The sequence below is a fragment of the Amphiura filiformis genome, chromosome 9, assembly GCF_039555335.1.
Source record: "Amphiura filiformis chromosome 9, Afil_fr2py, whole genome shotgun sequence".
Lineage (NCBI taxonomy): Eukaryota > Metazoa > Echinodermata > Ophiuroidea > Amphilepidida > Amphiuridae > Amphiura > Amphiura filiformis.
In genome coordinates, this window is record NC_092636.1 from 45054882 (window position 1) to 45069696 (window position 14815).

At 36.4% G+C, this 14815-nt stretch overlaps 1 protein-coding gene across 1 annotated transcript; it reads left to right on the forward strand.

Moving 5' to 3' along the window:
- Positions 1 to 19: 19 nt before the first annotated feature.
- Positions 20 to 11487, forward strand: LOC140161048 (zinc finger protein 711-like). Its single transcript, XM_072184429.1, has 2 exons — positions 20 to 109; positions 7783 to 11487. The coding sequence occupies exon 2, from the start codon at positions 7811 to 7813 to the stop codon at positions 9104 to 9106; it is 1296 nt and encodes a 431-aa protein (XP_072040530.1). The 5' UTR covers positions 20 to 109; positions 7783 to 7810; the 3' UTR covers positions 9107 to 11487.
- Positions 11488 to 14815: the final 3328 nt, after the last annotated feature.

Genomic DNA, 14815 nt, shown 5'->3' on the forward strand with positions numbered 1-14815 from the left:
TTGCACACGAGCTGTGTTTAGCAACAAAAAATTGAGCTGAAAAATATAATCTCACATGCACTATTTAGATGTATCAAGCTACAAAGGGGAGTTTTACAGAATGTGAACGGTAAGAACATATTTTGAGTGTACAGAGCAAACAAATCAGTGTGCTCTAAGCCGTGCCTGGGCTCGTTATAGCCTGGCCCATGGCATCACCCAAATTTAGACTGACTGATGCATGTCAATGATTACTACCGAATAATCAGTCGCAATACAACATCTGTATAGCGACTGAAGTGGTTACAATGCTAAAGTCCATGGTGGTATTTCACCGTATTTATGTCACTTTTTGTTGAATTTGTCTCACCTGCATTTATGAACCACTCCAAATTGTTGCTTGTATATAATACGAGGTTTGGGTGTACAATCGACGCAATGCATTCCTTAAAAAAAAACAATTTGTAGTTACGTTTTCAGCGCAGTTTCTCTCGTCGCATGCTCGAGTATTTAATTTTAAACTGGCATATGAGCATGCGCAGCTAAGCTGAATTTATACTCCATCGCCGATCAGTACTTGACCAATGAGATACGCGCTTTTTCCAATATAACAATCTACCTCATTGGCCAAAAAAAATCGCTATCGCTTAGCGATGTAGTATAAAGTTAGTTTTAGCCTAAGTCTTCCGGCCCCGATTTTGAAGCTAGTAAACATAGTGGAACGAAATGGCCATTTCTCATTATGACCGTGCGTAGCAGTTGAAGACTAATGCTAAATGCGGGGTCGGCCATATTTATTTCTGTTGTCCATGCAAACAAGATTCGCGATGAGCAGGAAATTTCGAAGGTGAGAGCGCAAGAAATTGGATTTTTTTTTGCACATTTCAGTGCCCATCCAGAAGCTTGAAGTATTAGCTCGAGAGATAAGTAAGTTATTATCACAAATAGGGTATTGCAGGGAATTATACAAGATTATTTAGGGGTGAAAAATATCAAGTAAAACACATTATGGCCGTTTGCAAGTTCAGGATGTACGAGGGGGTATCAAAAAGTTTTAGAAATCGCCCAGAAGTGAAAGAGCTATATCAATGAAATTTTGTCAGTTCAATTACTGGTCCTTATGTACACTATGGTGCAAAAATGGTCTCATAAGTATGTTTACTTTTTTTACAGGCGACGCTAGATGCTAATAACCTGCTGCCCCAGTTACTGCGCATAAACTGCAAGATTGAGAAAATTGAGGCAAGCAGCGTTATTAAGATCCTGCATTTGAAGGGTTGCAATGCCTAGAAAATCGATGATGAAATGAAAGTTATCTTCGGTGGTGATTGTGATATTGTCACTGTTGCTTTTTGGAAAATGAATTTTTATTTCATCACAGATTTTTTGGGCACTGTAACCCTTAAAATGGAACTTAATCATGCTACATGCCTCAATTTTCTCCATTTTGCTGGTTATGCGGTTACATAGGCAGGTACTGACATCTAGCGCCTGTAAAAAAAAGTAAACATTCTTATGAGACCATTTTTGCATCATAGTGTACATAAGGACCAGTGATTGCACTGACAAAATTTCATTGATATAGCCCTTTCACTTCTGGACGATTTCTAAAACTTTTTGATACCCCCTCGTAAATATCGTCATCCTCGCCGAATACAAAACATAGCGTAATAGTACGGCACTAGTCAATGATATTATTAATCATGATGATTGATGGCAACTTTATACATCATTTGATTAAAAACCTCGCGTCGAGGTTTTGCCAAGTTTTAAAAATAACGGTTACTTAATGAAATAACGGTAAGTTCATGAAAAAGAAGAAGTGAAATTTAGCAAAACGCGAGAGGTTTATTTACCCGTAAGAGAGCTCTATTGTTCCGCTATTGTATCCGCTATTGTATCCACTATTGTATTCTATTCATAAAAGCTACTGCAAGGATCGCGGCAATCCCTGATATCGCTGGTGTCTACACGCCAAGCCGTTTACGATTTATTAACATTCAAAATGATCCGATACTCTTACATTTATAGACTTATTCCGCTTTTTATATAATATTCAGAAATTGCAATTATGAAAACTACAAACTTTGAAAGTGAAAATATATTACCATCGAAAATATATCATACTTAAATTCTATAGAATCTATAGAGGCATTGCATGTGACGTATCATCCCGTAAATATGGCAGACTACTCAAATGCATTCAACAAAAGCATGATTGCAATCTACCGTGACAGTTAGTCTCACACACATAACCCTGCACTACGATCAAATAGGTTGATGACAACATTTGATTGAATGGACTGTACTCCGCCATAACTACGGTGAAGGACACGGTTCAAATTCTTTGTTTGGAGCCAATCAATAATTTCATGCAGGGCCTCTATAGATACCCAACCCAGAAGTGCCCATTTATTTTCTAATTTTTTTGTAATCGCGCCCAAATATCCCCGCAAATATATCTTATACACAGTTTTATTGATTCATTTTGGGCATTTCAAAAGTTAGAAGTCGTCAAAAATGGCAACATCCATTGATAGCAATGGTTGAGTAAACATTGTCTAAACACTAGATAAAAAGACAGCTTTGTACTACAGAGAAGATGTGAGGAAAAGGAGATAGATCCAGCTATCCTCAAACAAAATATGTGTGTTGCCGCTCATTCAAAAGTAATCACGCTATTCAGGTTTAACAATAAAATACAATAAAGGGGTTCGAACCCATGATGGGTGTGATACACAACTTGCTGCTTAATAGTTTTAGGGAAAGGTCAGTGTCTGTATATCATCATACTATGCATACCATGCATGCAGACCCTAACATCCAGTTATATTTCAAATAAAATATGACCGAAGTTCCATGGCAAATTATAATTTCTGGCGCTTGTTGACTCTTTCAACCTCTACGATTTATGATACAGACTATTTTCAATTATCAAAATATCTTTATTAGGTTTGCAGGAAATGACAGGAAAATACATACAACAATAAAATAAACATGACCAACAATCATCCCTTTTCTAACAAAATCCTAAAACACTCTCCCTAAATAATTATAATTGAAATAATAACACCTATTCATTTATTCATTATAAACCTCTCGCAAACTGGAATGTGTATGTGGTGAATTGTAATTTTAATAACCGATATATGGAAACAAACAGGTACTTTAATATTATTCAAAATCAAGAATAATATCAAACAAATCCTCCTACTCGAACAGTACACTTAATTTACGCCCGGGATTTAGGCCTGCATTATGATTATAGACCTAAGGTAAAAATACTTGAAGAGATAACAAGAAACCTTTCGTGCTTGGCCACTGTAGTGCTTGGCTGATCCTTGCTGGATGAAGGTCAATATTGATCTATTATGTGAGTGAAATCAAACACTGTGTCCTCGTTGCTACTCCCATGTAATCGAAGGTCGTAAAAATTAATCCGATAACAATAGAGGGTATTCATTACTGTATCATTGATGTGGTTGCTCAATGCTCATGCATAAAATTCTTCCACATAGGCTGTTTAGGTTAATCATGTTAATCGGGAAGTGACCTCTTGAAATGATATCATCACACTGATCAGAATGATCTTTATGTTATTACAGTGCGGCCCACATAAAATGTTCAACACAAAGTGAACGATGTTATAACTTGGAGGGCTAACAAACCAACACCGCCAAATTCGACTGACGTGTGTACAACGTGAGAAGCTATGAGGAAATGGAACACGCGTTGTCTGATAATGCATGTGTTTATGGTTCGGATAGCGGTTACTTAGCAGCTCTCGTTCCGCTTGGGTTTATTGAATACACTCTATATATATAGTCATCAATATGTCGTTTCCAGTCCCTGGCTGAACTATAGGGTTCAGCTATTATTTTTAAATAATTCTTTTACCCCATGCAGCTGATTGGGGTGGTTACGGTCGTTTAAAACCACTAACCGCTGAAATGAGGATATCGAACATAGGCCCAGAAGTTACAAAAACTGCTAACCGCGAAATATGGATATCCAACTAGTTTGCCCTCGAAGCTGTAAAAACCACTCATCGCGAAATATGGATATCCAACTAGTTTGCTTCGCAGGGGCTACAAAGAACCACAAACCGCGAAATATGGATATCCAACAAGTTTGCCCGCAGGGCTACAAAAGAACTGCTAACCATGAAATATGGATATCCAACTAGTTTGCCCTCGAAGCTTCAAAAACCACTCATCGCGAAATATGGATATCCAACTAGTTTGCCCATAGAATAAAGAACCTTTAACATGAAATATGGATATCCAACTACTTACGCCTCGCATGGCTACAAAGAACCACTTACCGCGCAATATCTTTTTATCTCAAAAAAAAGAATTAATATCTACCAAAACACGTTTCAAAACGTAAAAAGGGGCCAAGTTTTAAAAATCTTTCCTGTGTGGCTTTTCACCCTTTTTTAAACTTGGTCCCATTTATGAAAGTTTCTAAAGACCCATACGAAGTCATCTTTAGGCTACTTGTTTGTTTTCTTAGTTGTCAGTGTTCATTTTGTAGAGTAAATTAATTAATGTTCGTGCTTGATTGAAGTTTTTCCGTAAAGACGTTATAATGTATTTTGATTTAAGCAAAAGTAGCAAATACTCACTTTGTTAAATTCTTCATCGTCTTGTGCGATCCTGCGCCTTAATGTATGTACAGATATGTAGGGCCTATAATATGTAACCGGTTGACAGACAGTCAATTTGCTAAGTATATATAATACTCTACTACTCTTTATGAACACGCAATATAATGAAACATAAACCTTAAAATTTTTTTGATAATACATAGCCTACGTCATATTTTTTAAACTTGGCCCCTTTTTACGTTTTGAAACGTGTTTTGGTAGATTACATTTACATTACTGAATACTGTATGATTCCATTTCCACGTATAATTTATAACCATGATTCATCATTCATCATCATGCATGCACATTGCATTCCGATTCCGATTTTGCCACATGCAGTCTGTTGCTCGAGAAGTCTAGCCACACAAATGTGCTAGACGATGAGCTTCCTTATCGAGGCGGTGAGACCATTGCATTCAAAATCTAGTTGGATTCGCTGAAGCATGACACTGTGTGAAACAGTTACATGTAACAGTGGATGTTCAGAAGTAAACACAGCTGATCACGAAGGGTGATCATTTCAAAAATATTGGTGAATTTGCACTTCAACAAAATTTTGGACTGTTCAAAAGTTGACTCATCAAAATAACTTTATAATCCAAATTTTTGATGCGATCATCCTTCGTGATCCAAACTTCCATTGCTGGACACGGTTTCATACTTCATCGATTTCAATAGCAATATGGACTCTAGCCTCGAATGTGAAGCTACCGGTGAGTATATTCGAAGCTAGACTTCTTGAGTAAACCGTCATGTGAGGAGAAGTAGGAAATGAGAATTTGGTCTAGATATATTTTACTTTACGGTCCTCGAGAACTCTAGCTTCGAATTTGCATGGTCATATTTTTTGAGGTGGGACCCAATTGTGTCACATCTTGCAATTTGTCAAAAATCAACTCCTTAAATTTTGTATAATTTCTGATTATATTTCAAAAAGTTTTCACCGAAACTATGTAAAAGTATACATTTTTAGGAAGCATATTGTCAGGATTGCAAATCTGTAAAGTTTGAGTGGATATACAGGGAGTGCCAAAAAATATACAGGGGATTCCACTGAAAAATACCTCTCCAATATTTCTACATAGTATATTAAATTGGAAAATGAATTTGATATTTGGAATGTACATAATTAGTCATTTCATTGAATATATAGTTTGCACTATACATGTATTTGTTATTAATTGTTAAGCCCATTGTGTTATACAGGGTGTAAAAAAAGTTGTATTTTAAATTGTTTGATTTAATGTAAAATTTCCTTAAGTGCCATTAATTGTAGTATAAATTTAGAAAATGTATTCAAAATATAGTTCCTATAAAATCACATTTAAATATCCAATTCCCATAAAGAGTGTTCCAAAAATCAATATACAGCAAATAATTTGTAACAATGGTAGATGTACATGTAGGCATATACATGTACATGCACAATTAGCCTATCAATAAACTATTTAACAATAACCAGAGATCAATATGTCATCAGATTAAATCCTTTGACTGTATCACTGTAATAATCTATTTTGAGAAGATTTATTTTATAGGTATTTCAAAGATAAAACAATTTAAAAGATATATTTATGGCAGATGAAATTTATTTTCATTCCTTTTTTCATGAATGCAAAATTTAAAGCCCATTGTATTGCATGACACACATTCCACTGCATTAATTAAAAGCTTGTTAAACCCTTAATTACTAAGTTTATTAAGATTAACTGGGCAATTGTTGTTATAGAAAGTTAAAAAATAAGATTAACATTATGTAAATGCATTTTACTTCTACTAGGCAACAAAGTGCATACATTTTATTTTAATGAACACCAACTTCCCATTGGAATTACACAGAGCTCCTCCGCTTCCTGCTCCACCCCTGACTAATTAACTTAATTAAGCTGTTCTGCTGTTGTAATTAATTAATACATTTGTTCAACTGTATTTGTTATTATTTCATTAAATCAATAATTTATCTTCAAAATAAGACCAAAACCATTTCTTCATGATGGATTTTAGCAAAAATATAGGAATAAGAAGAGAAAAAAATTGGGAAAATGTGACAGCTCCACCTTTTTTGGTGCCCACCTCAAAAACATGACCACATGATAGTTACGCATTCGAATTTTGCTGAAGTGTAATTTAAGCAACATTTTTGATGCGATTGCATGTCGTAATCGGCTGTGTTTACTTCTGAACTTCCAATTGCTTTGTCATGCTTCAGCAAATCCGACCAGATTTTGAATGCAATGGTCTCTAGCCTAGGATGTGAAGCTATCGGTGAGCAAATTCTTGGCTAGACTTCTCGAGCAAATTTTACTATGTGCCCTGAAATTGTTTTACCCCACGCCCCAGACGTATTGTACGTGGATACCAGTAGTATAATCCCGGGTAGAAATCGTAGTGAAGAAGACTGAGTGTTTCTGGCTAACTCAAATTCAGAAGTGACATGGACATAATACATTATAGGCTCCCTTTTCTGAAGTCGAATACTGTACCTGATGACCCCCTCTTTTCTTTCTTTTTTTTCCCCAACTAAAATTTTACACAATTTAGTGTCAACTGTCAAAAACATCTGCCTACCAAATGGCTTCAATTGGGCCTTTGATTTGCAAAATTTTTAAACTTCTCAAGAGGATCCTCTTCAGACACCCACCTATATGGATAAATGAGTAAAATCTTGTGACATTCATCACCTTTATAACCTGTTAGAAGATTTTAATCCACTAGAGTTTGTTTTTCACTTGCTTTTAATATAAAATTTATCATTCCATTTGGAAGCAATATCATTTTTTTTAATAAGATTTTTTTCCACAAAATGTTTGTTTGCACTATCAGATATATCACCTTTTAATTACGAGCCAAACAAGTGGGATCAAACAAAGAAAATCAGTACCGTATTTCAATCCGATGCTTGTATTAGACCATTGCAGGGTTTCTGCTACATGTAGGGCTAAAAATGATGGGGTCCAGTAGACTCCAGTTGGGTCCCATAATCTGTATAATTTGAAATCTACATGTACATGTATGGCGTCTCAAAAATTGTTTCAGAACTAATATAGAGTATCTCTCCCTCATGAGACCCTAAAAACCGTGGTCCATCTATCATGTCCAATTTCCATGTACTGTTTCTAATCATGTTTACATGTTTTGTTTTCTTTTTTCAGCTGTAACATATAGATAATCGCTACTAAAATGGAGCCGAATTCTGTGTTTGATGGCGATTGTGATCCAAGAATCCTACCAATCAACTCGGAGCATGCAGATTCAGCTTGTGTCCAATTACCAGAGTCTAACACTATGCCACAAGGACAGCTCCAAGAGACCGATTTTCTACTCTCCAATCACCAACCAGAGCAAGAGACACAAGAAATGACTTCCAGTTCCTCGAGTACGATGCTAGAAGAAAACAACGAGAAGGGAGGAGAAGAATCCAACACCGAGTCGTTTTCAAAAGTTCAAGAATATCTTAACCCTGCGTATTACCAGTGTCACAAATGCGGTAAGGTGTACCATCAGCCACAGCATTTACAGACACACATAGAGGCAGAACATGAAGGCATCAAATACACCTGCGAACTGTGTGGTAGTACCATGAAATGGAAGTGCAATTTGAGGGTTCACATGGAAAAAGTGCACAATATCAGCGAACAGGTGCGGAGGAAACCAACAATCAACAGGAAGTGTCAGAAATGCAAACTCGCCTTCTCGTCCAATCGCTTGTACTACAGACATTTGAAATCGGTGCACAAAGAGAGTAAACCTGTTCAGTGTATCGCGTGCACGGAGAAATTTGAAAAAGTTGAAGATTTGAACTCGCATAAGTTTACCCATCCGACTTTGGTACCGTTTAGGTGTGATGTGTGCAGGTTGCGTTACAGTTCAAAAACAGGTCTTAAAAAGCATGTGATATCAAGCAAACATGCTCAAAAGTCGGAGTTAGGGAATTGGGACGTTTGCACAGAATTTGATGAATTTGATCAGATTTGTTATCTTTGCCGAAAGAAATTTTCAAGTTATTCATCCTTCTATATGCACATGTGTTTTGGGTGTGTTGCTGTTGAAGGAGCTACGTGCAAAATGTGCGAGAAAACATTCAAAACGACTATCGATTTACAGAATCACCTCGTAGATGAGCACAAAATCGCACCGGATGTTGCAGCAGAGAAGGTGAAGAATGTAGAGAAGGAAGCTTTGAATATAAAATGTGAGTTATGCAATAAAGTCTACAGTTGTCCTTCTTCGTTGGCGTACCACATGAAGGTGCATAAAGGAGAGAAAAACTTCACATGCGATCAATGCGATCATAGAACGTATAAAAGGAGCGACATGAAGAAGCACAAATTGATACACTCTGGTGAGCAACCTTTCCAATGCCCTACCTGCAATAAACGCTTCAAGAGTGCGCAGTGCAGGAAAAACTGTATGCTCCGCCACTTGGGAGTGAAATCGCAAAAAGTGCAATCAGTGCTTGAAAAACATTTCTTCTGAAGCAGAGTTTAAGGGATCATGTGAAACGATGTCATATTAAAAAAAGCAAAGACAGTAATGCGTTGAGACAAAAGTTACAGGCAAAGCAAGCTGTGGTTGGTGAGAAGGTGGAGACACATCAGTTCAGTTCGGTTCAGTCTGGTGAGAGGAAAGTTGATTCAGTAAATGAAGCTAGCATAGATAACACCACTAAAGTAACAAAAGTTGAGGCTGATACAGGTATTGGATCAGCAAATCAAGCTGGAGGGAGCAATCCGAAAGCAAAAAAAAGAGACCGTTCAAAGAGAAGGTCACCTCAAAGTAGTTTGTCTAGCTCTCAAAAGAAAAAGAACGAATGGGTCCCTATCAAAAGTATCAAATTTGACGCAGTAGACACAGATAAACCTACTTGTGTAGCTAGCCCATGTGGGTGCAACATAATGATTAATATTGAAAAAAGACCTTCCAAACAGGATCCTTTGTTCAGTAATAAAGTTCAAAATGCCCATAATAACGAGATGCAGAGTGATGAAAATAACTCCATTATTCCAGAATCAGTGGACCACGACCATGGTTATTGTTTAGATGTGGAGTTAAATACTCCAGAAGCAATATTAGCGTACAGGTGTGATTGTTGTGGGAAGACAACAATGCAACTGATTCAAGAGCATCGGAAACAGCATAAGAAAAAAACAACAATAGAAACACCTGTAGAGGAAACATCACTAGAGACACCATCAGAAACGCATGCAAAGAGACCAACAGAAACAACTTCAGAAAGACCATGGGAAATTCCAGAATTTGAATCACACTCTGCTTCTCATATCAAAATGGAACCAGATTTTTAACCATTTAGTATTCAACCATTTAGTGCCCTTCTCCTGGTTTTCACCCCCTGTGGACAAGTATGCAATTTGGTCAATCACAGGGAAAACATCACAGGTTTCAATGTTGTCATCCAGAACATGACTTTTGACTCACTTGACTTTGACATAATAGCATTATAGAACTGGAAGTTCCCTAGCATTTGTGAGTACATCTCTTTTCCAGTTGATTGTTAAGCTATCTGCTCTGCTTTAAGTAGTGGGAGATAGGTTCAGTTGTGGATGGCCTGTTCCTGTAGGTTTGGTAAAATCCTTATAATGTTCAACTTGCTTGGGAACTTTAATGGGAAGTCTACCATTGGGCTATTCCATTTGAACTCCACTACCCCTGTGGAAGATTTTGGAAATATTAGCACATTAGTCAGCTCCATTTGAATTTCATACACCCTCTAAGAAAGATTCAACCTGAATCTTCCACAGAGGGAGCCTGAGTTTCAAAAGGAGTTGCTAATGTGTTCATTCCATTTGAAATTCATACTCTCCCTGTGAATGATATTTTCAAAATCTTCCACAGGGGTAGTGTGGATTTCAACTGGAATAGCCCATTTGGTCACACCTGTTATTGTTGTGGTGACATTAAGCGTTGTACATAACTCATAATTTCTCATCGTATCTAAAAGTGATACACTCAGTATGGGGCGGAGGTACCTCATTTGTAAATTTTTATCAGAGTTGTTAGCATCCACTTCTCTAAATATTGGACCTGCCTATAGTACTCAAAAGAAAAAATTCCTATTGGATATTCGCTGATTGAAATGAAATGCATGTAATTTGTACATTGAATTGTAATTAGCTTTTGTTTTTTAGTTGTTACAAAAATTGTATTGTAAAATTCTAATAAATTTGAGTGTAAATAAACAAATTGAACTAAACATTTCACTAAGAGTAACAGTCAATCTAACAATATAACCTTGTACATGTAGTATCTATGCAGAGTAAATGCATTTTATGAGTTCGAGTTGGAGTTAGAGTTAGAGTTGGAGTTAGAGTTACATTTAGAGTTCGATTTAGAGTTAACATAGAAGTTGGAGTTAGAGTTGCAATTTAAGAGTTTGATTTAGAGTAAAGCAGTATGCAGACTTTTTATTAGACATACAATATTGTATGTAACATATCTACGTTATTTAATCTATTGCCATTATATTTTCAGTAATGTTTAATTTCTAACAAATATTTGATGACGTAAAATCAATAATATATTTCTACCAGATATTATACGTAACATATTATTGATTTTATGTCATCAAACATTCGTTAGAACCCCGGGGGCCACTGGTCATTGACAAGAAGGGGGTATCATGCGTGGCCACGAAGTTTCAAATAGCACCCTATAAAACAAGTATTTACGAGGTCTGAAAATGCACCCCTAAACAAGTATGACAAGTGCAGTTTCATACCCTAAATAAGTATTGACATTATTTTTGCCCCCATTAGAAGCAAGTAAATCAGTCATATTTTGACTCTAAAACCCTTCATGATAACTGTGAAAACACAAATTCAAAAGTTCATAATTTTTAACCTTTAAAGGTCACAAAAACATTTTGAAAACGGTTTATGTGAAAAACCACTACAACATTTTAAGAATGTTGTCAAAATGTTTTCGCAAAATATCTTTTGGCAAACATTTTTGCAAAATATTTTGTCAACACTTTTAACATTACGGTATATTAAAATGTTTTGCATCAAGTTTCAAAAATGTTTTCTAAATATTATTTAGAATTATATTCTGAATAACATCTTTATATAACCCAACATTGAAATGTTTTCAGTAAAATGGGTCAGCTGCCTGTTGAAGTCTGGTGGTTCCAGACGCAACGTCGCAATAGTTGCAAATAGTAGGTTCCCGTATTAGATTCCAAAACTCTGTTTTCTGTAAAATTCCAAAACTCTGTTTTCTGTAAAACGTTTGTGTTTGTTGGGTAGGCAGTATGCAGTAGGCAAAGAGATTAGATGCAAGGAATACCAACTCCACCACACAGTGTCATCATCCCTATATCTTCGTGTCAAAAATTGCCGTGATAGTACGGCGAATCCTCTCGTTTTTCAATAGCTACGCATGGCGATTTTGTTCGAGATAGGCTAAGCGACTCAGGCTAAGCATAGTACGACTATCATATGAGATACCACCAAGTTCTATTCTACACATTATTACGATTTGCGCATGCTCTAGTATCCCATATGGTGTTGCTATTACAAGAAAATTCGATTTGTTTTCAGGTAAAACCCAGGTTTTGTTTTTAATACACTAACTTGAAATTAAATACACTAATTAGCGGCCATTGCTGTTTGCTCTGGATACATTTTTACTGCATTTTTGGAAGTTAAAATTGTGATATATTTAATTTTGAGAATTACAATTATATAAAGGAACACATTTAAGATCCAGGTGCTTGTATAATAGAATAATATTCGATCACACATGTATATCACAATGCATATGTAAACTTTCTTTATCTATGTCAATAATAGAATATTGATTTCACCAACGGAGTATGGAGCTGTATGAAAAAAAATATTTATAATATAGGGTGTTGACACTGTGCACCATGTTTGGGTATCACTCATGGAGGACAAAATAGTGTGTCTCTGGATTATTTTGCAGCACTTTTGATCTAAAGTCCATGCTTGTTTGCATTGTGTGAGTTCATGTATTGTGCCGATAAGTTAACATACATTGTATGCTAAGTACTGTGCGCACAAACGTTTGTGACACTTTAAATGTGACATAATCTGGTCCATGGGGGCCAAAGGCGGCAAATTTGAAACTGAGATAAAGGTAAAAATATGGAGTAAAAAACAATGAAATACATAAGAAAATAGGCATCAAAAACTTGCATAACTTTAGAAACAAGTATACTAGACCTTTGGTGTTTTCAGTAAATAATACAGATAGCCTATTGTAGGTATGTAATAATCACAGTAACTCAATGTTCAAAAATGCCTCCTTTGACCAGATCGTGTCACAAATATTGTTTGATATTGGGGGCTGTGCAATAATTATGAGCCCTGGGGGGCGGGTAAAATTGGGGGGCAAGAAATGTTTGGCGAGCCGAACGGGGGGGGGCAAGCGATTTTTGGCACACATTCATGAAGCGCCTTTTTAATAAAACGTTCTAAAAAGGCTTAGGAAAACAGTACGGAAATGCTTAAATATGCAAATTTTCCTGCTCGCTGCACTCGCAACATACATCTAGACCATTTAGGGTTTGCAAATTGGGATCCCAAAAATTTTGAATGTTCAAGGGGGGCAAAGATTTTTGGCGGGCGAAAAGGGGTGCAAGCGATTTTTGGCGGGCCGAGGGGGCACGTGATTTTGGCAAGCCGTTTGGAAATTTTACCCCGGGGGGGGGGCTCATAATTATTGCACAGCCCTTGGGTCTTTGCTGAAAAACGCTGTGGGTTCACTATTTTATTCTCCATGCAAGACAAACCAATATGGTATAGGTAATGTTACACACAGTGCAATTCAGAATAAGTACACTTAGGGTTTTAGTCCAATGCTAATGCTGCTAATTAGTTCGAATATGGTACATTCCTCCCTCGCGTCCACTCACAATTTTCTGATACCCCCTTGTTTACCCCTTTTTCTCCATCAAAAACTTAACAATCCCCTTCATGGTTCAAGTAAAAAATGAAAATGAAACAGTGAAATGAAATGAAATTTCAGAAATGTGTACAATTTTGGTTAACCCTGCGCACCCTGTGTTTCAATTACAATTCTGGTTTACCCTGCGTGCCATGTATTTTAGGGTTAGGGTTTGGGGTTAAGATTAGGGTTAGGGTTATACTTGTGTGCAGGGTATACCAGAATTATTCCAAAAAACAGTTGTAAAAATGATACACATGTATAATAGTCTTGATCTGAAATTAAATGACTTTTAAGCAATAATTGTGTACGGTGAAATGAAATGAATTGCAACTGTAATAGTTATGTAAAGTTTTGCATCTATCTTAGAGTCCGAAGTTTTCCGTTTTGAAAACGGAAAAAAATCACGGAATCGGAGGTACAACACGGAAAATTACATTTTTGTATGATGTGACAAAAATTGTTAAAAGATAAGAGAATAAATGTTAAAAACAATCAAGAGTTGTGTGTGTCAATTTTTATGATCAAAATACTGTTTAATAATACCGAAATAAAGGTATATTACCAAGGCATGAACTAGACTGGCCCCCAGTCTCGGTTCGGTTCCATCTCTGGATAATGTAACAATAAATAATTACGTAATGCCCTATGAAAAAAATGCCAACTCCCCCTTATTTTCTTCAATGCCAAAACCCATTCCTCTTCATCCACACATTGACGCCTCTTATTTCTCCCACCACGGCGCCCACCCTCATTTAGGTTACAGTCTCGGTGGTTCACTCTGGAACGTAACAATAAATAATTACGTAATGCCCTATGAAAAAAATGCCAACTCCCCCCCTTATTTTCTTCAATGCCAAAAACCCATTCCTCTTCATCCACAAATCGACGCCACTAATTACACCCACCACAGTCAACCATGCAGCAATATAGAAATATACTCGTATTATAAGGGCGTAAACCACCAAATAACTTCTCCATTGAAAAGCACGTAAAAATCAACTTTTTCAAACGGCGTTTTCTACCAGGCGTGACAATATTTGTCACTTTTTTACGTCATCCCTGTATTAATTAAGGACTGAAATTTTATTTAAGCTTCAATTTTGGGGAACTTTATAGAATCAGTTTTTATTAAAAATGTTGAAAAGCGACGCCGCTATTTCAACACCAAAACTAACATTAAAACTTGTTCCGTTAGCAGTAATTCGGACAGGGCCTACTTTTCTTGTGAAATCGATTTGTATAATTTCATATCTATTT

Coding starts and splice junctions, on each gene's coding strand:
- LOC140161048 (XM_072184429.1), top strand. CDS start 7,811: ATGGAGCCGAATTCTGTGTTTGATGGCGATTGTGATCCAAGAATCCTA.